The 25,928-nt window shown below is 36.1% G+C and overlaps 1 protein-coding gene across 1 annotated transcript in view; it reads left to right on the forward strand.

The window, feature by feature from the left end:
• Nucleotides 1–25,928, forward strand: part of sha (shavenoid) — a 71,396-nt gene that overhangs the window by 37,510 nt on the left and 7,958 nt on the right. The window contains exons 2-5 of the mRNA XM_090388156.1: nucleotides 15,416–15,935; nucleotides 20,770–20,880; nucleotides 22,870–23,015; nucleotides 25,476–25,611. Of these exons, the coding sequence (XP_090244282.1) occupies nucleotides 15,662–15,935; nucleotides 20,770–20,880; nucleotides 22,870–23,015; nucleotides 25,476–25,611 (667 nt within the window). The 5' untranslated portion in view covers nucleotides 15,416–15,661. The remainder of the gene's footprint in view (nucleotides 1–15,415; nucleotides 15,936–20,769; nucleotides 20,881–22,869; nucleotides 23,016–25,475; nucleotides 25,612–25,928) is intronic.

The raw sequence follows: 25,928 nt of genomic DNA on the forward strand, positions 1-25,928 counted from the left end.
TACATTAATTTTCCATGTTAATATATCACTTATATTAACATGGAAAATATGTTGCTAATGATAAGCAAGAATGTAGCCCAGATTAGTATTATAGTTTGAAAGAGAAAAAAAGAGAACAGCTATATGAGAGACATGAAAATAAGACAGAAAGACTTCACGAAATAACTGGTAAAGAGGGAAGGTAAAATAAACATTACAAATAAATATCAAATTAAAATAAATATCAAAGTAAGATGGGTGAAAGGTAAGGATATTATAAATACTGTAGGTAAGGATATGTAGGTAGAGTAGAAGATATTGATTGAATGACAGATTGGTCCTTATGAATGATAAGTATTGTGAATGAAGTTTATGATTTGAGGGTATTATGAATTGCAGGTTTATGTATGTTTATGCAGGTTTGATGTTATGTAGTGTAATAAGAACTTCAAAAAAGAAGAATTAATTGTGTAAGTTTAGTATGAAATTATTCGCGTTTATTTAGAGAGGTTATCCAGAGGTTATCCAATTACAAAGAACGGATTTTAAATTGGAAGTTGGTTGGCTGTAATGATAATTGTGTTCATCTAAGAATCATAGGTGCTGTATTTTGAACTGGCAGTTTCTATGAAAGTTTGCATGATTAAGACAATTTTAAATGAACATGTAAAGTATTGGAAATTTAAATTAAGAAGGAAAATTATTATATATTAGTAATGGTTGGTTTTTAAGTGCATCAGCAACTTAGGCCATGTTGCACCGTATAATATATCTGTAAATTGCATGTGTTCTGCAATCGATTTGCTGAACAAAAACTCAAGTTTCTGGGAGACAACCAATTGCTCCATGCACTTGGTGCCAGTACTACCCATCATGGGGCGAGAAAAAATTCATAAGGAGAGAAAAAAGAAATAATAATAGGAGAACGCAATTATCCCAGTTACAACTCCAGATCGCCAATTTCATGTACCGGGATTTCATTGATCCCCTCCCACCCGAGGTCGAAGTGGCGGCTGAGGAAGCGAGTGGTGTCATCTGATGTCGCTCCCATGACTACCACCCACAACTGGATGCAAAAGCCAAAGCTAAAACAGATTCACCTCCATAGCTGCATGAAGATGAGAAGTAGAAATATTGAACATATCGCATCGAGGGTGGTGCAAGTATGGTGGTGTAAACTTTCAGTAGTTTGGGAACAATAAATAAAATTAGTTAAATAGTTACACGCTTAAGCTGAACAGTTTCCTTTTTTTGTCAATGAAATTTGCCTAACAAAACCATATATTCTCCATGTGAATGTAAGTATTTTTCACCCTTGCCGTTTGATATCGCGTTAGAAAGTTACAGACTTGAACTTCCTCTTCCCAGATTATGAACTCCAGGGGCTCAATCTGGTGAGTATGGGCTTGGCACATCCAGGGTCCTGAGCTGGAACTGGATATCATCATTCTTCTCTTTCTTGGGTAATTCCCTTTTCTCTCTCTCAGGGTAACTCGGAAATTTTTTTACACTCTATGGCTAGTAATAATAATAATAATGAAAAGCTGTGAAATTACTCCAATCTCTCATTATACAGGTGCAGTGATCCTGAAAATTGTATGCATGCTTCTTCCTGTATATTGGTGGGGGATAGAACTCGTTGCATGGGACTAAATATCTAATATGTACGTAATTATAGTAGTTTCAAGATATCAAGTAGGAAAATAGTCAAGGTACTGGCAGGATTTCCATTCGAAACTTTCTGATATTATTCAAATAGAGAGCGAATGAAACGAAAACGATAATTTGAAGGAAGTACAGGTGACAGATGGCTGATATGAAGGTGTGGCCCGCCACTCGATGTTGTAGAGATAATCTAATCTTATTCGCTTATTGAGGTGGTTTGTGACTTGTCACAGGATTCTGTGGGTTTCTGCTTCGGTACGGCGTGGGTATTTATGGAGTCCGTTCCCTCAAATTCTGCTAGGGCTTTCTTCCACTCTTCTTCTATTCTGGATATTGCGATCTCGTCTGTTTCCACTTCAGCTGCTCCTGGTTGTAGTTCTTGTAATTGCTCTTCCTCCTCCAGTTCTGGATCCGTTCTGTCCGTATTCGTTTTTGTTTGTAGTTGGTTTCACACATCTTGCTTGGTTTTTCAAAAGGTTGTAGGTGCTATCAGGTTGTTCTTGACGATGGTCCGTCTCTGGTCTGCTCTTCAGTGACCTGAACAGTCGAGAATCGTTCCAACCACCTCGTGCGTAATTTCGTCCTGTACATTATCATGTCTGTCTCTGGCTTCGTTACTTCGTAGTATGCTCGCATGATGAATGTATTCATATCGATGCTCCACTTCATACGTTAGCTTCTTTCCCTCCCCCCTGGGTGGTCACTAGCGCAATTGCGCAGGAAGCACTTCCAGGTGGTTGGGCTGGATGGTCTTGCCCTTCAGTTGTGGTAGCCATACGGGAGACAGCGCCACTTGCTCAACTGTGGTTCGCGGGAGACTGTCTCCGACTTTTCGTACCAACCGCTCTGCCTAAACCCTAAAACGCAAGCGACTTTATCCTGTGCCACAGTCGATGCAATATATTCAATATTTCTACAACTCCTCTTCATCTAGCTATGAGGTGGACTTGTTTAGTGTTGACATACAATGGTGGGTGGTAGTTATGGGAGCGACACCAGATAGCGCCACTCTCTGCCTCAGTCATCACTTCAGCCTTGGGGAAGGTAGGTGCAACGAAGCGACTTTCGCGTTTTTTTTTTTTTTTTTTTTCTCCGCGATTTTTTATTTTATTTTATTATCATTATTAACCAGACACAGCCAAGTACCAGTACCCGTCACAAGGTAGAAAAAATTCCATAATAAAAGATTTCTGTTAAATTATACCTCCTAAAACTCCAGCCATCTTTGTGGACTTTTGTAAGTATCCAAATATAAAGAATATAAATCTTGCTATTAAGATAGGAATATCACACAGGCTAGGTTGCTTATTGTTTGAATTAGAATGCCCTTTCATTTTCTTGTCTTGAAACTTTTGACTTCTAAAGAAATACTTGAATTAAAACTTTTTAAAGAAGTTTCTGAATATCGGAATTTCTTTAAAACTTTCGTTTTTATCGTTTTATTCGTGCTGCCCTTAATATTCCCAGTCATGAACTACATTTTGCTCTATTTACCACACAAAAACAAATACGTTCTTGCAAGGACATATCTCTGTCGGCATCAGCCATGAAATATGTAAATCTTAAATTTTGTTATATTTTAAAGTCGACCTCATGCCGCTATTCAACCGGTTGGTTGCGTCTTACTCTTCGATTTCTGGAATTTTTAGTCAAGAGAATGACACACTTCCAAAGTTTGCAAACAAATTACTACATTCATTTTAGTGCAGGCCTTGCTTTTGATGTACGTACGTTTAACATTGCATAAATAAATAAAAGCATAAATTACTTTTATGTAAATTGGTAGTTGGAAATTCTACTACATCAAAACTTTTCGTTTATATAAAATCGAAATTATGTTCGCTTCAATTTAAATTTAAATAATTCGAAAGGAGAATTAAATTTAAATAATTCGAGAGTAGAAATAAATGTAAATAATTCGAATGGAAAATGAAATTTAAACAATTCGAGAGTAGAAATAAATTTAAATAATTTGAAAGTAGAAATAAATTTAAATAATTCGAAAGTAGAACATTCTTTCTGTATTGTTAGAGAACATATAAACGGATTGTGCCACGATTTAAGATCACCCTTTTCGAAAAAAAAAAAAAAATCTGTTGTTAACTGCAAGTCACGTAAATGCTCCATAATTTCTGGGTGAATATTATCATTAATCTCACTCCCTAGTTTAGCTAAAAAGCGTCCAAGAAAAACATTCAGCATTTTATTTTTTATTATTATTTCTTTTCTCCAGTACATGTAAAAATGTTAACGTGGCTGAAACGACAGAGGCCAGAAACGTGATGAGATTTTGAAGAGGTGATCAACTGAAAATCATAAAATTTCTGGACGTAGTTTGAATACACGAACCTGCACTTGACCTCGAGATAACTATCGCACTCGCACTTCTATGTACTTCAGTACAGATTTCCTTACAACAAGCGCTGATCATTATTGAATTTAAAAGACTTGATTTAATACACTTTTCAACTTTTGAAACTAGTACTTGCTTCTTTGGAAGAAATCGGGTGCCACTTGGCTACTGGCTGGAAAAGTCTAAGTTCCATTTGATCATTGACACAAAGAACGTGCTGTGACCTTTTCAATTCGGTATAAAGTAGCTGGTGGGTGTACAGGGCTTCTTGCTTCTTCCCCTCATTTTTCCATAGTGGAAACAGGAGAACCAAGCCTTAAAACAAGTACCGTAGGGACACACTGTTGCGCCGTGTCCTGAGTTAACCAGGAGCTCATCCAAAACAACTTTAATGCTCACTTGGAAATCTTTACAGTATTTTCGTGATTTAACAACTACAGCGTAGCGATAAGTATAACAAACACAATATATATTATATTTCGATATTCTGACTCATGCATTGAAAGCAGGCGTTCTTTCAGCCATAACCATTTACAGGTAGTGCATAAATAAGCCAGAGTTTGCCCAAGCTTTTATTCAATTGCAAGTTATATAAGATACAACTTCAAAAGTATTAAAACATCAGAACTTTTAGAGAAATTTGATTTATGCAGAAAACTAATAACGTTGGGCCAACCTTTGACCATATTTATTCTAGCCAATTAACGATAATAGGTAGCTAATATTTCGTTGTACTTCATAGCAATCATCAGCTGCATTGTCGAGGCTTGTGGGTAGCCGAATTGGTAAAATCCTCCCCACACCAGGTGGAAAGAGCTGAGTTCGATGACCTGAAGAATTTTTATGGGCCTTTTTCACAACGTGGCTAAGTTAGTCTGTCTCAGGCGAGTGTAGTTTTTTTTTTTTTTTTTCCTCCCTGAAACTCGGGTTTTTAGCAAACAGAAAATCGATCTCAGAACACACGCAATTTACAGACAATATACACGGAGCAATATGGCCTTAGTAGCCGATGTTCTTAAAAAACCCTATTCCAACAACTGTAGTCGAAGAAAAAGGCGTTGGCTCATCGAAACATGCCACTTCAAATCTGTTTCAAGACACACAGGTCGAGATTCTTCTGAAACCACAACCAGTTTCGCAGAGTAGGTCTTGTTAATATCAAGTATCTACAAACTTGGCTTTGTGGTTCGGAGAATTATCAGGTTAGTGAACACAGTATCCACGAATGCACAACCCACTAACTAAAACTGTTCTTGGAGATGGATTATATATTATGTAACCAAACTAAAATAAACAAATTTAGTTTCGTAGATTCGTCGCAGTGAGTAATTCTAAACACAAGAATAGGTTTTGAACTGTGAACCACGCCTGGGACTGGAATTCAGGTTATGATAATGCCTAGAATAGGCCACAATGCACTTTGGAGTATTCTAGGCATTCTAACTGGAAATGTATATGATCCCTCTTGAAACTACGCTTCGTTTGTGCCCTGTAGACTTACCATGAAAACCAAGGATAAGCAACTTCTTTCTTATGGATATTGGGCACCCTAGCAGCCACTTTTGTTGATTTCCTCTCCTTTCGTTTCACTCTTTACGGAGAAGCGTATGCGTTCCCCTTTTAGAGAGGCCACTGTTGGGATGATGTAGCCACTACATCAAGAATTCCTGATCTATCTCCAAATTTTCCTTGTCCTACCGGTTCGTTTCGTTGCTTGTTGCTTAACCCTCCTGAATTATCATCGACTGTCTTTTTTTTTATCGCCCAGCGTACATTGAAACATTGAAACAAGGACAAACGTCAAACTGACAGGTTTGTCCTTGTAATCAATACACTCTTCTATGTGGCCGAGTAATTTCACAGGTAATTTTACATATTCCTCTGCTTTTTAATGCATATACTTTAATAATACAATAAACACTATTGTATTATTAAAGAGAATTGTATTAATAAACAGAAATAATGCAATTCCTAAGAGAACTATAGTGGGAACTCGATTATTAAAAATAACTGGGAAAACGGTTAAAACGCTTGATTTTGATTCCTCGTTTTCAGTTGCCTATTTACAACAGTTGCAACATGCAAAAGGATCTAATACTGGGAGACAGCATCTAACGTCTCCTAACTAAACTTATAATTTAAGCGATGGTTGCATCCGAATCTCTCAAAAAGAGTCGAATGGGAACATAAATACAATTGTCCTTCTTGGTGACACTAAGTGAATTATTAGTCGAGTTGTTAGGACAGTAGAATTTCTGAGTTTCATGCTGAGAGAAATCCAAAGTAAACTATTTATCATTAAGTTATGGTATTACAGCAGAAACTGCAATTACACAGTATTTTAAAAGAGTAGCTTCACTGATTTTATAAGCGAATATAAGCACTTTGCATTCTAGGTTTTTCACTTGATTTTCCAAGTATGAACAGTACATGTGAAAGGTGCTATCTGCGGGTTACCCTGGCGTGTTCTTATGATCAACGATTCGAGTGCTGTCCATTTTGATAATCGATTTCTCAAAAAAATCCAAATTTCATATGGTTCGTATATTTTTTCACCTTTTTTTCTAGCTGTTGGGACCTCGTGGGTAACACAGTTGGCAGAATCGCCGTCCTCCTGACACCCGGTGGAAAAGATCTAACTTCGATTCCTGTCAATGACGAGAGGAATTTTTATGGGTCTTTTTCACAACGTGGTTCAGTTAGTCAGTCTCAGGCGTGGGTAGCCTGGTTTCTCCCGGAAACTCGGGGTTTTCGTAAAGCAAACAGCATATCAACCACAGAACACACGCAATTTACAGACGTACTATATCCAGAGCAATATGTCCTCAGTTGTTGATGCGCCTAAAACCCTACAGCAACAAAAAAACCTAGCTGTTGGTTGCCGGAACTAGTTTCGGAAATATAATGGAAGTGTGTTCTAACAAACTTCCATCATCGATTTATATAAGTGGAGAGGCTGCAACATTAGCAAACTTCTCCTTAACACCTAAGAAAATGATTTCAAGCTGTTGGCACGTTAGATCTTAAGTAATGCTGCCAGGGGATTGTGGTCATGCATCCTTGAAAGTACGCTGCGAAAATGAGCCGGTTTATGGCTGAAGCAGTGGATGGAAGGCTATCCTTTTCAAAAATATTCTAAAATGTATATCCCTGAGATATGGATCTATAACTTGACAGATCGATGGACAAGTCACTTCTTTTTTTTTTTTTTTTCTTATTTTGTGACACATTTGATTCGCTTTCACTGACTACCGTTTATATGAACTGAGTTCATATGAACAAATTTGTCTAAATATACCATGTGGAGATATATCACTTGGTGATAACAGGGAGGATAAATTGGTAATTCAACTGTCGAGGGTACAGGGAGTGCCACCACGCCTGACCTCAAGTTCAACAAAAGCTCACGCCCCACCTGAAGTAACAGAATCCCTACTCCATAATTCACGTTGGGAGGCATTGTTTTATCTCTCATTATCCTTTTCAAAGCGCAGTACTGCAGGCAATAATGTGCTAAATGATACGATTGTCGTTATAGCATAGAAAACATGGTTATACACACGATACTGTAGTCTAATATCCTTATTATAATCTGGCCTCAATCTTAGCCTGCATTTACACCTTAGTTACTCATTACAGTTGTACCCAAGCCATAGCAAAGACAAGCCTATCCACCTGCACCCAAACATTATTCGTGTACCTGATAAATTACCCTGCTGGGCCACTTCTATTTTATTTCATTATTTTATTTTTTTCACGTCACGGAGATGCAATTATAAATTAATGTCAGCAACACTTTGGACTCTGAGTTCTGTCCTTGTCATCCATCACGATAAATCCTTCACCTTTTCGCGCTTTATTTGGAAATGTTAAGATAATTATATCATTACTGTAGGGTGATTTTCATTTTATGCCGGACGTTGCATGACATTATCATCACATTTTGTATTCTTCGGAAGCCAGATGCTATCAAAGAAGACAAACTTCGAAATGGGAAGGCTAACCCAAGGGACATTGGCGCCTCCGTAGCCAGGTGGGAAGGAGCAGCAGTGCGTAGCACACGCTTCTTGATTAGATCGGGATTCGAGCCCGTCACCACCAAATACGGAGGATGCGGAAAGGTCAGGGAATGACCACCGCATATCCCGGAGCAATATGGCCTTAGTTACTAATGCTCCTAAAAACCAAATAACAACAACAACCAAGGGACATTGAATTGACAAGCAATGAAGCAACCCTTGATAGTATATCTATCAAGGGTTGCTTCATTGCCTATAGAAAGAGTATCTAAGTTGCGGATCAACACGTTTTTTAAATTGCCGATATAATATTTTATACTGGGGAGATAATTTGCATATTGCCGAGAAATCAGTCTTTTCTGAAACATTAGGGACGTACCCCATTCTTTTGGTTTATATTAGTAGCCACTATTACGTAGCTGCCACATATAACGCATAATAACGTGAATTTTTTTTTTTTTTTTTCAATATTATATGCAAAACAATAGCAGAATTTAAACAGTAGTCTAACTAATAATTTTCGATACCTATGGCCGAAATATCACAAATGCATCTTTGTTTCATTAAGCTGGGTAGATGGGCTGAGAAGTGGCAACTAAAGTTTAACATTGACAAATGGAAAGTACTTCATGGGTAGCAGGTACCCAAGAGAAATGTACCAACTGTGTGGTACTACACTTAGGGAGATGGAGAATGAAAAAGACTTGTGGGTAATTGTGCAGTCAGATATGAAGTTTTCTGAGTAGTGCAGACGGGCTGCCAGGGCAGGTCATGGAGTCTTGTCAATGATATATAGGAATTTTGCTAGCGGGGACAAGAAGGTGATTATCCAGTTATACAAGGCAATAGTTGGGCCACACCTTTAATACTGTGTACAGGTCTGGAAGCATCATTTTAGAAAGGATGTAGAGTTGCTAGAACGAGTACAGAGAAGGGCAACAAGACTGGTGAGGGGAACAAAGGGGTGCTCTTATGAAGAAAGGCTTAAGTTCTGCAAATTGCAGTGCCTGGAGACTAGCCACCTGCGAGGTGATCCGATTGAGGTGTATAAGGCCTTGAATGGGTTGAGCAGGTTCAATTCTGATGGGTCTCTTGCTCAGATTACGAAACTGAGGGGGCATAAGCTCAAATTGAAGAAAGACAGCTGTATAAGCTTGCTTTCTTGCATTATATGCCTCTACTAATGCTAATGCTAACTTTATTAAATCATTATTTAATAATTACATTAATTATTAAATCATAATTTTATATAATAATCAAATAACGTAATAAATATTGCATTATGGTTATATTATAATATTAATTAATATTATATAACAATAAAATATAAAAATGAAATTATTACAATTATACTATTATTAAATTATTATTCAAAAGCTGTAGCTTTTATAATAATTGATTTAGATAGCAACAATCGTTATGATATTTTAAAAAATTATAAATTCAGGCTTTATAATTAATTATAAAATCTGAATTTATTAGGGAGGTGGAGAATGAAATTATAAAATTCAATTGAATTTTATAATTTATAATTTAAAAAATTATTTAATATAATAAATAAATATATGAAATATGTATATATACGAGATACATTATAATAGAATGAGCACAATTTTTTCAACTATGAGCTAGCTGAGATAATGGAAAAACTGGTCTGATACTGATTTTCTCAAAAAAAAAAAATCCATTTGTAGCAACCACTGGATTGGAAAAACTGAAATAAAACCCAAGTATGTGAAACAGGATAAAGAGAAATATCGAAAGAGTTCCTTTGTAAGAGCCGTAGGGAAAACACCTAAGGCTATAACTTGCTGGGTTTATAAATAAAAATATAAATTGGTACAAATAACCACACGTTTTAGTGACAAAATTGTACTTGTTTAGGAAATCCGGGGCAGCCAAAAAACTTCGGAGTACACTTATATTTACAAATGAATGTACGTGAGCATATTTTTTTACATCTATAACGTAAAACAAGTAGAGCAGAAACAAGGAAGCTTTCCAAACAGAAATCTCGTCTGGTCCAGTGATGATGCATGAAAAAAACATAAATAGGTGGCGCATTTAAATTTATAATGAAATGCATGAAATAAAATTTCATATTGCGAGGATAAACACGATATAACCTAAATATTTTTTATATCAAGTTTTCGAAAATATTTTGAAGAAAATTTAACCAAATATTAAGGAAGAAGGAAGTGGGGGAAAGAAAGAAAAAAGAAAAAAAAAGAAAGTTGTCTACACGAAACGGAAGTTACTAAGCGTGAGTTTTTTTGGTAGTCTGGTGAATGACGTAATACAAGTCGTCTGTAAAATTTGCAAAAATGCACGAAACAGAAGATGGGAAGCGAAAAACAGGAATAAACGCTAAAAAATAGCGCAGCTGCATTGCTGCACCTTTCAACCTTGACATCTGAACAGCGGAAGGAAGTAGTTAAAAGAAATTTAATATTTAAAAGCTCCCAATCATTCGGAGTTGTTTTGCAAAAGACGAACAGTGCACAATGTAAATTAAAACTGATATATGTGCTTTGCCAAACAAAAAGATGTTGGCAAAAATAGTAAGCGCATTTTATGCTTTTATCAAAGAATTTCATTGATTATGATTGTTTGTTTAGGGATTTATTAGCGCATCGGCAACTATGGCCATAGTGCGCCATCATTGATTATGAAAATATTGTAGAGGGCACTGAGGTAGTATAGAATATGTATCTATAAAATGCAGCTGCAGGTGGTATGGATTTTTGTTGTTGCGTTTATTCAATGGTCGGTTTGTCTATTTTCTGGACGAAAAATCTAGTTTTCGGGAGAAAAAACCAAATGGTGTGAGTATGAGTGTTTGCAATTGATATAACATGCAGTAATAAGCTCAACTAATTTGAAAGTGGACAGGTAGTTATAAGACAGGAGCGCAAGAAATATTGCTGGTCTAGCCGGTAAAAACAACCATAAATGATCTTGTTCTACAATATCCTGTTTTGCTGGACGAAAAAACCACAGTTTCTGTGGAGAAAAACCTTGCTATCTACGCCTGAGACCGACTAACTCAGCCACAGAGTGAAAAAAGCCCATTAAAGTTCCTCGCGTCATCGACGGGATTCGAACCGGGGCCTTTTCCACCTGGTGTGGGGAGGACGGTGACAATACCACGCGCAGTCTGGGAATGCTTCCAGAGCTATAATGCTCAATATTGTAAAAGAATAAGAGAAGTGTACCTCAATATGATATGTAGAACACTTCTGTATGATACTCTCCAGAAATATGAACTGCACCTTTCCAATTTTCAACAATTTTGATGGTTTGCGCCCTGCTTTTCACGATATGATGTTGGATCAATGTTTTTTGTGAATAGTGCTTTGCATAAGAAGTGCCTTGCAGAATGATAATTTTGTTGAACCGGAGAATAGCCCCTGTTGGCTTGGTTTGGGAAGAATTCGGTTCGCTTGGTTTGGGAAGAATAATATGTAATTAGTGGATCAGTCAAGTTAGAGTTACGATCTGAGACAAATAGCAGCACTATGGGATAAATCTGAATGATGAATGGACCCGTCCATGGAGGCTATCACTTGGTTTAAAGACAGACTTTGAAGAAGTCTGTTTTTAACACTGCAAAGACAAAGGATGTCTTTGCAGTGTTCAAGAAATTAAAGTCTAACGTCAACAAGTATCTTCTTTCATCTTCTCGACCTTGAACCCATGCACGGTACTAAGTCCCCAGCAATCCTATAACAAATTTTGTTGTAATACGAAATGCTTTCAACTCGAAAGGAAAACTTATATCTAGATTCGAACCCATGAAATGTTTAATCAATTCTCCAATTACAAATGTTTATAACTAATGCTCATACAATAGCATGAGGATTTTCTAAATATTGAGAATGTTTTCTTTCAAATCAGAAAGCATATTGCTAGAATTTGATTTCTTTTAGTATCAAGTAGGAAGTTCGACTGATAAATCGATAACGAATTTATCTAATAAACCTACTCTAGATATTTGGTTCTCCATTTGTATCTAAATAATAGTTCGAGCCATGTGTTTGTGGTGGAGTGTGATTTTCCTGTCTCCATCCAGAATCTCCTGGGTCTTTGAAATTTGCTTTAATATCTGCCCAGGCTGCATTTTGTCACTCACAGATTCTAGACCTTCTTTAATGCCCCGTGCCACTTAAAAAAAAAAAAAATAATAATAAATAAATTGCAGTTTTCTCCAAATTGTTGTCACCTTAAACTTCTGACGTTTCCCTCACGACCTCTGTACCATTTAGACCACATCGAGCACAATAGCGAATAACAAAACATTGCTCAGTCTTCCAAATCTTCTATTATGCAGCTCACAAATCGGTTTTATCCATAGCATGTAACTGAAAGCTACTTTGCAATTACCAGACAACATGTTAAAACTTGCAACTATGTTAGCGTATTCGTGGATATACACTCCTGCCGCCTACCGACAGTACGCCAAAACTTGAGTGGCAGTACGGTGGCGGTGCCATTCTGCGAATTAGTTGGTAGGCTAGAGTCCTCGGTGGGTAGTACAGTTGGTAGGATGAAAAAAGACCTGAGTTCGAGTCCCGTCGATGATATGAAGAATTTTTATGCGCCTTTTTGACAACGTGGCTGAGTTAGTTGGCTTCATGCGAGGGTTGCATGGTTTTTACTTCCTGAAACTCGGGTTTTTCATCCAGCAAACAGAAAATCGACCACAGAACACACGCAATTTACAGATATTATACACGGAGCAATGTGGCATTAGTCGTTGATGCTCGCAAAACCCTATTACAACAACCATCACCCCTGAAATTATTCTGATTTCTCGCAAAACAGCAAGCAAAATGGTTTATTGCTATAGTAATAAACCATTTTGCAAGGTTTATTAGTGCAAGGTAGTGCAAGGCTATCAAGAACTATTGTAATTCTGATTAAAAGATATTTACCGCAAATGATTGAAAAATATCAATCTACAGACCACTTAGTTCATTTAGACTTTATGGAAAAACATCATTTGTAGAAGCGTCAATATTCTTAATTTTTTCTTATTAAAGAATATTGCGGAAGACTTAATTGAAGTTATATTCGAAATGATATTTAATTCCAATGCATCCATTGGTGATTGGGTATATTGAATAAGGGTGAGGACTGGAATGCGTTTGTCTGTACGCCGATCTAGACAAACAGCTTTTTTTTTTGTACGATTAAAAAAAAAAATCAGAATGGCCAGCTCGTGCTCTCCTCCGTAACTTGTACCGTCACTTGACTGGGAAAAAATTCGCAAGGACATTCGCAAGCGAAAAAGAATGGTTATAAATGGACCACAACGCAGGAAGTTTGTTGGACGAATATGAGGTCAAGGCAGAAGGCGTAATGAGCAGAATGTGAAATGAATGCTGCGTTATTTTGTACAAATAATAAGGATTAGAACTTACCTTAGATAGTTTTGGATTAGAAAGTAGAAGAAATGCCGTTGAATGTATATATGGTTATATCAGGATACCCTCCTATGTGCAGTAAGTAAGTAAGCAGTCAATTATTTGTTTCCTGTGCTTGTTCTTTTTCCATCAGTGACACATTCTTTACTATTTCTGTATTTTATCTGCACAAGAATAAATATAAGTGTAGATATTCGTACTCTCCTGGTGACACGTGTACCACTGGTTGGAAAACATTATACCACGCGAAATGTTTATAATGGGAATCGTTATACCACGTATCATAATTCCTATTTAAAATATATTTTATATTTTAAACAGAAATTGTTAAAATGTGTAGAAAATTCAAATTTTTTCTTTCTAAAAACAGTCCTTATATGTTGAATTTATCCTTTATCTGAGGGACCAATACTCTCCCTTCTCTAGAAAGGGAGGAAGGAGGTTATAGTTGAACTAGATATATCTGCTTCAGATCAAGCTTGATACTGGTGCCACTCGTATCTACTACTTGTGTGATTCCATATACGGATCTACAAGGAAAAATTACCTTCACTTTCTTTCTTTTCTTTTGATTTATCTATAAGCCCTTGAGAAGAAGAATGGCTAGTCCCAAATCTCAGTGTTACCTTTCCACCCCCTCCCCCATGAAAAAACAGGCTTTCATTCCACTAACGATAGCACTCTTCATTATGAGAAACAACTGAATTCTCAGAACCAAATCCATGACTGTTGATCGGAATTGATCAAACCCTTAGCAATGTACTCGTAGAATAAACGTATAGTAACAAAAGTCCTTGGCACTGTTATTTATCTTAGTTTTATTACCGTGTGCTGAATCCCAGGAAATATGTGTTTCCATAAAAACAGGGTAAGTATATTACCACCGGGGGGTGATATTTTCGATTCCCTGGCTGAAATGATATGTTGAAAACTCAGCGATGTTATTCACTGCGATACCAACAAGGATTCACGAAATGAGTATTGACACGTTTCGGATTCAGTTGAATCACGTGGCACAAAGAGTACATTCTTTTAAATTGTGTTAACAAAAATGTTATTCCCAAACTGTGACTTATGTAAACAACTATACTACCAAAGTTTGTCGCAATAATATGCACGATATGGTTTCTTCAGTGTACCGCGCCTTTGCTTCGATAGCCGGAATCATAATCTCTCTACTGAGCTCCCCTTGCTACTTTGCAGTTCAGAAGCTGATTATCCCTACATCTGTTAACAGCAGAATTTTCCCAAGTACTGTACGCAATTTTAACACTTCCATTTTCTGATAAGAAAATTAAAGCAAAAAAATATTTTTATATAATTTTTCTCATTATTTTTAGTGGGCCCTCGTTCGTAACGTAGTTAATAGAATCGCTGCTTTTACACACCACCTGGAAGAAAGCCTAGGTTCGATTTCCATTTCCGGCTGGAGTTGAGAATTAAGTCTACTTACCTTTACCGTCCCAAAGGTAAAGGAAGAGTTACTGTTCCTCCGCCTCTGAAAAACTGTGGTTTTCATCCCGTAAAACTAGTTAACCGACAACAGAATACAAATAATTTTACAGACATAAGATTATAATATAATTTTCTTGTTTATACTCCGGAATGACCACCAGATCAGTGTAGTTTACAGTAAATCAATCAATACGAATGTTAATCGTATTTAGTAGTCACGGGATTGAACACTGGTCCACTCAAAGAGCGTGTGCTACTGCACTCGCGCCCTTGACCACTCAGCTACTGCTGACGCAGGATGACTTCAGTCGCTTCTGAAAATTTCAAGTGACCCTCTTGGTGGGAAATACTTCCAGGAAACGACACCTGTCATACATGATAGATGAGACAGACTAAATTGAGATTAATTTATCTTTTTATGGTATCGCAAATACAGTTTGTGACTGTCCCATATCATATACAGTATATCGAAAACTCTCGATGATATTTCATATTTTTGTTCTGTTTTTGTTTTACAGCAAAAAACGAAACAACGAACAGTTCAAGATGTTTGGAAATGCTTCTGTACGGAAAATCTTCACGTCGATCTGAAAAAGAAAAAAGTTGAAAAAGCTTAGCACTGGAATTCTTAATGTGCGTGATATTAATGGGGTTTGTTAAATGAGTCCCATAACCATAAGTATTTGTGTCTCCCCTCTTGTTGCGATGATCTATCTGATGTGGAACGAGTTCAATACTCTGTTTATTAAACAGAGGCAACGAAGATGGTCGTCCACCGTGCTTCGAACATGCTTGCTCTAGGAGTGGCTATCATCTGGACCGTGGTCCATGCGATTCAGGAGGGATACATTACCGACGTTGCCAGAGATAGCTATGGGGACATATTTACCATCTCTAAGGATTTTTGCAATAATACAGTGTGCCAGAGGACATCTCAGCTAGCAGCGTCCGTGCCAGGAGATCCATGTCGCTGTCAATGTATTCCTACACATCGTGTCTTCAGAAATGACATCAAAGATTGCGTCAAAGATATTCGTGGTAAGCTCAATTTTCCTCTTTCTTCCAGTATCGTCTAATGTAATAAAGTAAAATTATAACGTTATATATAACGTTACAAATATAATAAAATAAAATAGAATAGAATATAAAAAATAAACTTCTTCAAAATATTTCTTGAAGTGTAGATTTTTATTCTTCTACTTTTTTTTATTGATGTTTTATCATATCTCCACTAGCAACAACGAAACTCAAAACTAAATGAGTAATATAATAAACATAAGAACCTTGTTTCTTCTTTCGCAATTGCAAGAAATCAGATTACAAGACACGTTTCGAAAGGGATATCATTGTGCTTGATGTAAAACGTTATTCATTTGACAGAGAAAGGAACAGTAAATACATAAATAAAATTACAAACTGAATAAGTGGAATCAAAATAAGTAAAAAAAAATGTTCATTTAATGAATAATCATTATACTGTTAAATGTGTAATAATTTACGTTATTAATCTACAGTTACATCAAACACGTGTAAGCCAAATAGGAGCAGACTGGTCATGGGGTTGAGAAAGAATTTTCCTGAGTCGTGCCATTCAGAGTGAAATGGGGTCACCCGCTTTTCTTTTTCTTTTTTTTTTTTTATTTCTAATATAATAAACTGTACACAAATTATGCAGTATATCTAGCGAAAAAGAAAAGTAAAAAACCATATCAGAATTTAACACAATTGATACTGGTCAGTGACCCGATAACTATTGATGTTAAAATCAACGATAGGATAGATGCTGGTCAATACACAGACGGAAGGCATCGGGCTAGTTGTCGAAAGTCTTCTGGTAATAAAGTCAGGATTGGCAAAATGTATAGTACACTGGGACCTTTTCATTGAGTGGGGCAACAACAAACTCTATGAAGTACTGCCGTCACCTGTGCATATAGTGGGGAGGAGACTACATTTTCTTGCCTGCAGGGCGTTTAAAAGTCTTGACAGTCCTGTTTTTGGCGCCATGAATGTGCTCGAACTCGACAATGAACATTTCGAAAAAACTTCTCTTTTTCAGGTGGTACAGACTAAAGGACATGTATTTAAATTAAGAAAGGACAGCTGCAAACCAGAATACAAGAAAATTTCTTTTAATCTGAGAATAGTTACCAACTATATTAGCATTAGTTGAAGCATATGATGCAAGAAAGCAAGCTTATAAAGCATTATATTACACAGCTTATATTACCTAAGTTTACGAAACTGGAGAGCGTATGTAACTTTAAAGAAAGGTTTTATTAATGTTTGGATGAAAATAGGCGGAGCTGCATGATTTTGCGTTGATGTCGGGTTTTTAGGCAGATCAGCGACTTGGGCCAGTTTGTGCCGTTGTGTGTTGTCCATAGAAGTGTGCGTGCTCAAGTTCGGATTTGCATGTTGTGTGGACTGAAAAAATTGGAATAACTCACGGGCACAACCTACACCCTGCGCCTGAGATCGACTAATCACAGCCTCGAATGAAGAGGACTCCCGTTGCCGAATCGAATCCTAAATGGGTGGCAAACTACTATACTGTCACCGAGAACACACACATGGCTTAACAAAATCAGAATACCCAAAACACAGATATGAAGCGAGATACAGTGATTAATCATTAATTTCATTGATAACCTTTAACTAATCAAAATTTGAAAGCACAATACATAAACAGTAAATGCAGTTTGAATAAAGGGTTATCGTTTATTGTTCAACCATTAGTTAACATCATGTGTCGCGGTAACTATGGAGACAGAGCACATGGTGTCATAGGATGTGGAATGAGTTATTTTTAGACAGGTGGCAGAAAACGGTTTCATTGTGACGGCAGTAGTATTTGAGAAGCATTATAGCATGTATTAGCGCAGAAAAAAAAAAGAAGTTATATTCGGATTTTTATTTGTGGAGTTCACTCAATAAATTAATTTATGTCTGGAAAATATAATACTGTACTTGTCTGCACGACTAGAGTGAATTCATGTCTTCAAGCAAGGTGAACACTTCCAGCAGATAGTGTAACCGTTATAATTTAAATCTGTTTTCGTTTTTAATAAAATGTGTTGTATTTTAAAACTGGATTGCATTTTAATTGGATAACACTGAATAAACGATTCTTCACTACAATTTTTAAATACTAACCTCCCAATAATTATTTAATAGCATAATTACATTATATTTTTGTCTTAAAGTAAAAACTGTTTTACAAGTAATCTGAATATGCGGTAGTTTAAAAACATGACAAGGTTTTAAAAATATGAAATTATTTTTGACTTTCTTCAGAGTTAAAAATATATATTACACAGTGTATGGGTCCAATAAACGATATTTTTTTCATTTCTGTTGTCATCAATTCAAGTATCACAGCTATTTCGTCATCAGAACAACTGTATTCTTGAAAATAAAATCACTTATTTATATACATACACTTGATGAACTAAACAATCCAAATCCTTATCACTTATAACAGTTATATTCGAAACGATACTCTAAAATCTCATGCTAACGTATTTTGTGTTATAAATAAAAAGATGAAATCCATAGCCAAATTAAATTCACATCGCTGTCTCGTAGAGCGCCCTCTATTGTTCACTGAACGTATTATACGCATTTTAAGGCAAATTGAATGTGATATAAAATCTACTATGAAAAGTATGTTAAATAATTAATATCTTTAATTCTTATTATTAATATTAACATCTTTAATTCTTATTGTTAATATTAATATCTTTAATTTTATTATTAATATCTTTAATAATGTATTATTAGGTACTATAACTCGCTGTCTCGTAGAGCGCCCTCTATTGTTCACTGAACGTATTAGACGCATTTTAAGGCAAATTGAATATGATATAAAATCTACTGTGAAAAGTATGTTAAATAATTAATATCTTTAATTCTTATTATTAATATTAACATCTTTAATATCTTTAATTTTATTATTAATATCTTTAATAATGTATTATTAGGTACTATAACTGCCAATTTTAGCATACCAATTGATGGAACGAGAGAGTAGACGGATTGAGTAAATTATTTGCTTAGGGTGATGTAAGATCATGGTGAGATAAAAAAATTTAAAATTTTATCTCACTAATGGTGAGGTAAAATAAATCTTCCCTCCAAAGCACGATGATACTGAAAGAATTTAAACTAATTACGAGATAAATACTCCTAAACTTAGAATACTTGACGCATCTTGCTTATAATGCGTAATGTTGATTTATTATTTTAATACTATTGTATTTTTACACTAAAAACTGTTGATTTAATTGATGTATGTATATTGAAAATCTATAATGGTTTTACATCACTTTGTTTTGTTGTATACCACCAACTTTATCATATTTATTTCCAAAATGCATTGAGTACAATCCGCAGACCAAGATTTAAAAAATCACAAGTAAAAAACAGAAATTTAATTTTACAAAATTATGTTAACTAGCATCAAAATATAAATAAATTAAGGTACTCTGCATCAGTAGATTCGAACCACGATGAAGTAATCTTCTGCAGACTTCGGCACAAAGACATCTCGCAGCAAAAGAAAAATGAATTGTCAAGAAACTCACACGTACTGTGTGTCCATCAGTTCTTCAGATATCTTTGTTTAGTATGTATCATGAGGTTGATTATAAACGTTTTTATGGTGATGACATCTAAGGTTGTCACTTGGAAGTCTAAAACGCTATTCAGATCCTGCTTGGGAGTCGACAGTGCCAAAATCATCTGGTTGCACAGCCAGACTTGTGGGACAATGTGTTGGTCAGGAAGACCATGATGAAATATCATCGTTTCCAAGGAGATATAAGTTGCAGCCTTTATTGCAATCATAATCCTTGGTGGAAATTGTGCCATTCTATTTATAAATGCGTGTCGCTACAAACCAAGAATCCTAATTCCCTCGGGAAAATATATGCGCATCTCTTTCTCCAATTCATAGTTTTATTACTCCATAGAATTTAAATAACTACAGACAGTCTGAAAACAAGCAGAACTTGTTACGAATAAACACATGTTCCCAGCTTCGTAGCGTTAATTATTGCAGTGGCCTTCATGCTCACAGCAAAACAAACTTTGCTTTCACAGAGAGTTGCACTACTTTCAAATAAATTACACAACCAAAAGGTTAGTCTCCCATTTATTAAAATCTGAGACGGCGGCTAAATGGCATTTGAAGGCTGCAGAGATGTTATAGCATGGTTAAAAGGTAAATCTACTAATTGTACTTAGAAGTGTTTGAAATAAGTGCAATGCAAGCAATTCGTTGAAAAGGCAGAGTTTGTTCTGCTGTGAGCAACACGTTACATGATGAAATTAGAAAACAAACAAACAAAAAAAAAAAAATGGTGGCACCTTACCTGACGGGTTCCCTCACATTAACTCTGAAGAAACAATAAAAATAAATTCAGAAATCATACAAAGTAAAAAATTGCTAATATTTAGGAAGATGCAGAAAACTAGAGATTTGTATCTTCAATCAACGGTTAACGGCGTAATGTCATTTTTGAGAGGAACCACGCAGGTCTAGCCCCCATAACTGCAGGGTTTAACTCTTAATTGTCGTGGGGAATGAATAAGTAAGTTATGATAATGAAAAGATATTTTTCCAAGTACATTGTACTGTTTTTGTTTATGTTCATACTTAATTGATCTTAATTACTCAATAACTGCTTTCTTAATAATTATTTCTTAACTACTGCATAACTATTAAATTAAAAATAATAAACATAAATTCTTTTACTCAATTATTTTATAAAATTTATCGAAAATAAGTGATTCATTGTGAAGAGTTAATTTTTATAAAAAAAATTACACATTTCTTTTTAAATATTTCTGTTTATTTGTTTGTTATCAGAATGCGCGGTGATGGTGTTTGTCCGCCCCTTCGGTTTGGAAGCTGTTCCTTTGGTATCATTGCCTACTGCTGGACAGTTGGTGTATCCTGAAGCTCATCTGTCTCTTCCTGGTAAGTTTTCAGAGAGTTTTTATGTAATCCACTCTATTGAATTTCTCTCTTAAATTTTCGCTGCAAGCAATTAAAAGTACAGAAATAATAATATAATCGTAAAAGATGGACGTCTAAAACTCAATATAGTAAGCGAACCATTTATTTCATGGTTTAGTGAACACAGTAGCAAAATTATTTAGATTGGAAGTCACGAAACAGGATTTCCATTTAATTCGTGTTGTAGAACCCTGAAGCCTGTGTGTGAGTTGCCTTGGACAGTGCATCTTTCATTACCCCCTCAAGGTATTGTCCTATCTTGAATATCAACACGGTCTTTAAAATTAAATTATGACTGCTTTGAGTATCTCCATAAGGAGCAGTAGCTTCGATTCAATTTGCAAGTTTACTGAGAATGGAATTTACCCAATTACTAACGAACTTAGAAACAACTTGGTTACCATTTTGAAGCATATCCTTTAGTAAATCTGACATGCAGAACGCGCTTCTCTATTCTCTTGGATATAAGGCAAAAGTTTAAAAGGCAAATGAAAATGTTCTCCATATTTTGTAAAGATTTCTGTATGTTCAGAATTACGCCATTAAGTTTTTTTTTTTTTTTTTTTAATTTTCAATGCTTACATTAATTGTGCTGGGCCTATTACACTGTATTTTTTGAAATTGAAGTATAAATACTATTTGCAACTTAAATTGTTATTTAATTGTTAAGAGATTTTTATTATTAAATAAATATCCTTGAAATTATCCATCTAATATCATAATAATGTATTTTGACTTTAAGGCTGAACGTTTTTTGCTTACAGAAATAAGGCAGTTGTCTAAGTTTGATGTGATTGGACGTTTTTAAGTATTTAGATAATCTTGATATGGTCAAAACTACATAAATTTCCTAGTTTGAAAATATTTCTCTGATAGATTCTAATTTATTTCACTTTATGTCCCCTTATGCGTGTTATCCAAGAAAGAGTAAGGATGCCATAAGCATTTAGTTCACTCAATCTATTTAAATCAGATTTCCTTAGAAGTGCCTAGTTTCCAAGCCCTGCAATTTTCAGAAGTGAAGTCTTTCGTGGTAAGAGTACTCTTTGTGTCCTTGACTAATCTGATTGCTCTTCTCTGCACCCTTCCCAAGCAATCCACATCTTTCCCAAAATGTGGCTTCTAGACCTTTGTATGATGCTTAAGATGCTACCTAACCATCGGAGAATGATGACCTCCTTATTTCTGCTGACAGAATTCTTTTACGTCATTGCTAGAACCCTAAGAGCTATCCTAGCAGCCTGTCTGCACTGTCAGAGAACTTTATGTCTGACGAGACAATTACCCCCCGCCAGGTCTTTTTTGTTTTACACTACTTTGAGTGTGGTACCCCTCTAATAGCCAAAGTCTCCAGTAGTCCAAGAAGCGCAGTGTCAATTAATAACTACTCTAAGTCTCTTCTACCGCTCAATCATTCCCTTATCCATAGCAGTTTCTTACTCCTAATGTCACACTACTCCAATTTGTAAGTCTTACATGTGGAATTGTGTCAAAGCTTTACTGAAATCTAAGTATATGATAATAATATAACAAAATATATACTAAATATATAAGAAAAAAACATACATCTGCTGATGTATATGGAAACTTTGAGAGCTATGGTACTCAGGAGAGTGTTTGCTTGTCAAAGGTAGTTAGGATATAACTATAAATATAAAATAAAGCACTAAGCGCCGGACGGTCCTCCATGATAATTTTAAGGTTTGATGCTTTCTATTGATAATTTTTAATAGGGTAAACCAGTCTTGAATTCAGACTTTGGGAAATGGAGAATTTTATGTGAGAAGGGCTAATTCTCGGAATTCAATTTTTATTACCATGGTTTGTGGGGGGAGAAATTCTTATCGGAATCCTCTCTGAATTTAACACTTGTTGAAAGATTTACTCACGTATGATAATCAAAATGTTTGCGCTGTTAATGTACGAAAGTATGCTTGTTTCTAATTTTAGGAGAAGGAGAAAACATTATATCAAATATGTTGTGCAACATCACCGTCACAGAGTACATGACATCAAGGGGGTGGCTACCAATAGTGAAGGAGGAAGGAGGTCCCATGTTTGAGTTGTATCAGGACAGAGGAAAAATTTTTATTCAGGTAAAGCAATAATCATTGTACTTTTAACAACAACAACAAATATATATATTTATTTTGATCAATTTTTTTAAGATCATTGACCAGAAATAATAATAATTCATTTTGCTGCTCCACTTCCTGCTTTGGCTTTTTCTTCCTTGTTGGGTGGTCACTACGCAGTTGCGCAGGAAGCACTTCTCGTTGGTTGGGCTGCATGACCTTGTCCTTCCCTTGTGGTAACCATACGGGAACAGCGCCACTTGCTCCACTGTCTTCCTCGGAAATCTCTCACTTTTCGAACCAACACTCTGCCTAAGGCCTGAACGCGAATTTTGAGAATTTTTAAACTTTCACAAAGTTTAAAAAGGGCCACTTCTCGTCGTGCTCGTGATCTGATCAGGAATGATCGACCTTTATCTATCCTTGAAGCTGTTAGTGAAATGGATATTTCATATGGACAGTCGATTAATTTGAACACAAGATTTGGGAATGCGATGCGTTTCAGCGAAGTTTGTGCCTCATAATGCTCTCTGTTACGTATCCTTACATGGTCACAGAAAGCTGCGAGTTTTCGCATGTCAGGATAATAAACAAATAAAATAAATAGCCTTTATTACTAGTAAGTGTCAGTAATATTAGTTACAATATATTACTAGTATATGCTCATCACGGCAGCAGGACCAGCTGTACAGTTTGATTGAGAAATTATTAATATTATGGAGATAACTTTGTACACACTGATTATTATCCATCATCATGGCAGGGTTATAATGACGATGTCCATATGTTACTGACAGTTCTGATTCACACCCAAGGTTATCTGTGAGAGGAAATGTAATCGCCTTGGCTCTTTATCACGCTCATAGTTGGTACACAGTTGTTTTTACTTCAAGCCATTTACTTCTCCTGTAGATGAAAGATCTACTCTGTGAGGAGTTTCCTACATTTCTTGTCTGTCACCAATTCCTCTCGTGCTTGGAGCTTTCATTAAAAAACATTCTATAGGTCTATTTCCATTTTTTTGGAGCGCTTGTACTCATGGAAGTGCTTGACCCGGTAAGAATCGATCACGCATGTTCAGCCGGTTCTGTTTTTGTATGATTTGGGGACGATCTCAGAGACTGCTGAGGGATGTGTCACTCACATAAATTCCAAATAACTGAGACATCTATGTCGCTTGTAAGCGTTTTTATCACCATCATAGTGATGAGGTTCGGCAATTTCTGGATGTTCAACCGTTGTGCTATATCTGTAGACCTAGTCTGAGAGAGGGGGGGGGGTGGATTTTGGCAGTCGACTATTTCAAAGTCCAGTATTCAGAACTGAATATTGTCCTCTGCAGGAAAGGAGATGATGAGGCCCAGATTCTGCAGCATACAGGATTGCGGGATATACTGAGGTCTGTATGTATCTTCCGATTATTTCCGTATCGTGAAGTAGATGCTGCTTCGCTCTCCATCGAAGACTGTTAAACTGTTTCAGGAGGTACTCAATGTGGACGCCGAATTTGAGCTTAGATCAAACTATACCCCGAGATCTTTATAACCAGTAGCTAGGGGTATTGGTGATTCTCCAATTGTAGGTTGAATGGCAGTTGGTTTTCAGAGAGAGAGAGAGAAAGAGAGAGTGAATATCATAACCTAGTCAACGTGCTGCTACTCCTGATGCGCACTTCGTTTCATCAATCATTACTGGTGATGAATTGTGTGTACGACTCTGACCCAGGAACAAAGACCAAGTCCTCTCACTGAAAGACTCCATCTTCTCTAAGGCCCAAAAAAAGGCAAGACAATTTCGATCAAATATCAAATTGTGCTTATAGTATTTGTCGAATCATAGGGTATTGTCACTTTTAAAAAAAATTCATCCCGCATGGTCAAACAGTGAACCGGCAGTACTACAAAACAGTTCTACAGCGACTGCACGATGTGCTGTTCAGGGGAAATGGTCAGAAAAGTGGACTTCGGCAAATTGGCGCTTTCATCATGACAATGCCCTTGTACACTCGGTGCTATTCATTCAAGAATATCTTCCGAAGTACTTCCGCATCACTGTGGTTTCCCATCCGCTATATTCACTTAATTTAAATCCCTGTCATTTATTGAGTCAATCACATTTGGCTGCCCATTCATGTTGCATAAAGAGATTTTTGTGATACTTCTCAAAATCGTTTGGCCTCTGACCTATCCTGACTATCGTCTGTCATTTACAGAAGTCATCTTATATCACACAAAATCAACGTCCATTTAAACTTGATTTGAACCTGGGTACAGTCAGATCACTTTCAGAGAATTTTTGATATGAACCATGACTCTGTAGACTTTGTCTACAGAAGCCTTGCCAATCTTACCTATATGGTTTTTTTCGGTTGATATAATTGCTCAAACATTAAATTAATATTATGTATGTAAAGATAACTGTAGATTGGGACTTTGACTCTTCTGTGTAATCATCTGTTTTTACTTTCGTTGCAATCCGTAGTGGCTTGGAAGTGAAAAAGATCGCCATCGTCTCCAACATCAGTTCATTTTAATTCGTGTACGATGCCGAAGATTGGATGCACTTCCCTACGAAGCTTGCATTTCTCTCCGTGTGGGATGGGTATCCGGAATGACAGGTAACAATATTTGTAATAAACAATGAACAAAGATATTTCACTTTTTCTCTGACAAAGTTATTTGAATTTTATTTTTAATTGAAGTTATTTCAATTTTTTGAATGTGGTGGTTTAATTATGGTGGCTGGAATCATTTTCAGTAGCTGTAAAAATCTCTTGTATTTCTGAGAGGAACTCTCCTCTCAGAAATACATGAAAGTTCATAACAAATGTATGCTGGTATCAAGATGAGATCCTTGATCGCTGTGTTCGCCCTTTTGCAGCAGCAGTTGGTCCAAATTTTCTTTTAATGGACGATAATGCATGTCCTCTCAGAG

Source organism: Mastigoproctus giganteus, chromosome 13, assembly GCF_048544385.1.
Source record: "Mastigoproctus giganteus isolate SK-2022 chromosome 13, ASM4854438v1, whole genome shotgun sequence".
NCBI classification, from domain to species: domain Eukaryota; kingdom Metazoa; phylum Arthropoda; class Arachnida; order Uropygi; family Thelyphonidae; genus Mastigoproctus; species Mastigoproctus giganteus.